We start from the raw sequence: 3,310 nt of genomic DNA, 5'->3' as shown, positions 1-3,310 counted from the left end.
TCCGGCAAACGTTTTGGCTTCTTTCATTGTAGATGATATTAGACAGAGGATCTTGAGTATTAATATGTCTAATTCCATTAGTACAATTGCTCTTTACAGATTGTGCAATGAAAATAGGTTATTTGACCCACCAGGACCGAAAGTAGTCTGGTCTTCACTACTTTCGGGATCTCTCAAGATTCCACAACATCCATTGAGTCCTATCGAAACATGGCCTCATTTTCGATAGGACTCAATGGAAAACCACACGGGTTCTTTGCTGGAGCAAGAGGACTACGACAGGGTGATCCTCTATGTCCATACCTTTTCGTGCTGGTTATGGAAGTTCTGCACTTAGGATTCCTACAGCTTATTGAACAAGATTTGCAGTTTTCCTTTCACTGGAAGTGTGAGCCTGCAAGGGTCTTTCAACTGGGATTTGCAGACGACATACTTCTTTTCTGCAAAGCTGATATAGACTCAATCAGAGTTTTCAAAGTGGGACTTGATCGTTTCGCAAAGTGGTCGGGTCTCCGGTTGAATGTGCAAAAAAGTCACTTAATTATCTCCCGATCCGCTCAAGAATGGAAAGATCAGATGTTGGCGGTCTTGGGCTTTCAAGAAGGGCACCTCCCGATAAGGTACCTGGGTCTTCCTCTGATTTCATCTAGATTGACTATTGCTGACTGTCAACCACTTTTATCAAAAATGGATGCATGAATTATGGGATGGGAAGGACTCTCATTATCTTATGCTGGGCGGGTACAAATCATCAAATCTATACTTTCATCTTTGAGTTTATATTGGGCGTCTGCAGTTATACTTCCTAAGAAAATTATGAAGGAAATTGAGAAGAGGATGAGAAACTTCCTATGGAAAGGCACTACGACTAGTGGCTACGCCAAGGTAGCATGGATTGATGTGTGCAGACCGGTGGAAGAGGGGGGACTTGGATTCAAGAACATTACAAGCTTGAACAAGGCATTAATGAGTAAAAAGCTTTGTGATGTTATCCGATGTGACCGGACCTCAATATGGGTGCAGTGGCTCTACCATGATCGGCTACGTGACACATCTATTTGGACGATTCAAGACCACGGAGGCTCTTGGGGATGGAGGAAATTACTACGTCTCCGTCCTTTTCTACGCTCTAGTGTGGATTATCAGATTGGAAACGGAGCTACTTTCTATATTTGGCAGGACCCATGGCATCACCTCGAACCACTCATTGAGCGATTTCCACGGGGCCCGAGATTACTTGGTATTAACGAATCGACAAGCTCAGTTATGTTATTCCAGAGGGAGAGTGGCATTGGCCTCCCATTACAGATTTTGAGTGTTTGGAGATCACCCACACCTTGCCACAGATTTGTGGAGGAGCGGACAGGGTTGTTTGGAGATTTGACAAAGGACAACCCACAACACAGGCCCTCTACAAATTAATTGACCCCCCAAAGCCGAAAGTAGGCTGGTCTTCACTACTTTCGGGATCCTTGAAGATACCAAGACATGCGTTCATCTTTTGGCTCGCAATCCTTGGCAAACTTCCCACCACGGACAAACCATGGCTATCCCATTTGGGAGCCTGCATCCTATGTGACGACGGAAGTACAGAAACCCACTCACTTATTCTTCCAATGCAGATTTAGCCGGCAGTGCCTTACAGAAATACGCAGAAGAATTCGGTTCCAATGGCCCAATAGGGATTGGGAAATAGACATTGAATGGGCGATAAAAAATGGAGAGGAAAGCACATTGTCAACATAGATTACCGTTCACTACTAGCAGCATGTGTCTATCACATTTGGAGAGAGAGGAACTTGAGGCGATTTGAACATACTGAACGGACACCGAACACCATTGGTATGATGATCATCGACGACGTCAGACAGAGGATCCTCAGTATCAACACTGCTTTGTCAGTTAGTACACGAGCATTATATAGACTATGGCGTATCCCTTGGCCTATCGAGGGAGAAACCAATTGATGATCAAATTGTTGTACTATACAATTATTTTACTTAATGAAAATTACATTTACCCGTAAAACAGCTAAATTTTGAACGTTCTCAGAATTCGACGAAACCTGTCCCAAACGTTGGTCTAGACCCAAGCATTTGTATGGTAAATTTGCTAAGTGTAATAATAACTACAAGTTAGTATAAAAGGGAAACAAACTTGTTTTAATAAAACCATGCAAAACAGTTAACTTTTGAACATACACAGAATTCAATGAAACTTGACCCAATCGTAGGTCTAGACCCAAGCATTTGTGTTGCAAATTTGCTAAGCGTAATAATAACTACAAGTTAGTATAAAAGGGACCCAAGCATTTGTGTTGCAAATTTGCTAAGCGTAATAATAACTACAAGTTAGTATAAAAGGGAAACAAAATTGCTTTAATAAAACCGTGCAAAACGGGTAAATTTTGAACGTTCTCAGAATTCCACGAAACTTGACCCAAACGTTGGTCTAGACCCAAGCATTTGTGTTGGAAATTTGCTAAGCGTAATAATAACTACAAGTTAGTATAAAAGGGAAACAAACTTGTTTTAATAAAACCATGCAAAATAGCTAACTTTTGAACGTTCTCATAATTCGACGAAACATGACCCAATCGTAGGTCTAGACCCAAGAATATGTGTGGTACGGAGAAATGGACAACAAAAATTCTCTCACTAAAAATTCTCTCTCTTCTCTCACACACACTAGCACACTACAATTCTCTCTCTTCTCTCACACACACTAGCACACTACAATTCTCACACACTCATAACCCTTCCCCCATGGACGATGTCGGCGAGGTGGAAGATGATGGTGATACGTCGGCTGATGGGGACGACGGTGGACTGGCCGGCCGGAGTGGGACGGCCGGTCAAAGGAGGTGATTTTCCGGCGTGGAAGACAAAGAGACGGGTACGGGGTTCGACCATGCGGAATACTAACTAAAGATGCAAAAATTCTCTCACTAAAAATTCTCTCCCTACTACACACACTACTACACCACCTAATAAAAGCACAGAGAACAACACAAATACCAATATGAATAAAAGTAGAAAGCATAAATTAGATCTCACAACCCGTTGGATTTAAGCGTTCACCAAGTCTTCAACCGGAATGAGAGATTTAGCTAGACATGCTCATGGAAGAACGCATTAAAAGCAAAATAATATAAAAACGTAGAGAAATAAAAGAGTTCAAAAGTTGTCTCTGAAAGTAAATTACATCACCTATTTATAATAGCTAGATACCTAGTTCTACTAGGAATTAGAAGTAGATTCCTAGTCGAACTAAAAGACTTATAGAGATAAAATTATAATTCTAGTTAAAC

The 3,310-nt window shown here is 41.5% G+C and overlaps 1 protein-coding gene across 1 annotated transcript; it reads left to right on the top strand.

Moving 5' to 3' along the window:
- Positions 1-210: 210 nt before the first annotated feature.
- Positions 211-1,422, top strand: LOC105179327. Its single transcript, XM_011102929.1, has 2 exons — positions 211-667; positions 797-1,422. Exons 1-2 carry the CDS (start codon positions 211-213, stop codon positions 1,420-1,422), a joined length of 1,083 nt encoding a protein of 360 aa, XP_011101231.1.
- Positions 1,423-3,310: the final 1,888 nt, after the last annotated feature.

This window comes from Sesamum indicum, unplaced genomic scaffold, assembly GCF_000512975.1.
Source record: "Sesamum indicum cultivar Zhongzhi No. 13 unplaced genomic scaffold, S_indicum_v1.0 scaffold00142, whole genome shotgun sequence".
Classification (NCBI taxonomy): Eukaryota; Viridiplantae; Streptophyta; class Magnoliopsida; order Lamiales; family Pedaliaceae; genus Sesamum; species Sesamum indicum.
Note: the sequence above shows the minus strand (reverse complement) of the source record. Positions and strands in the feature narration are given on the sequence as shown.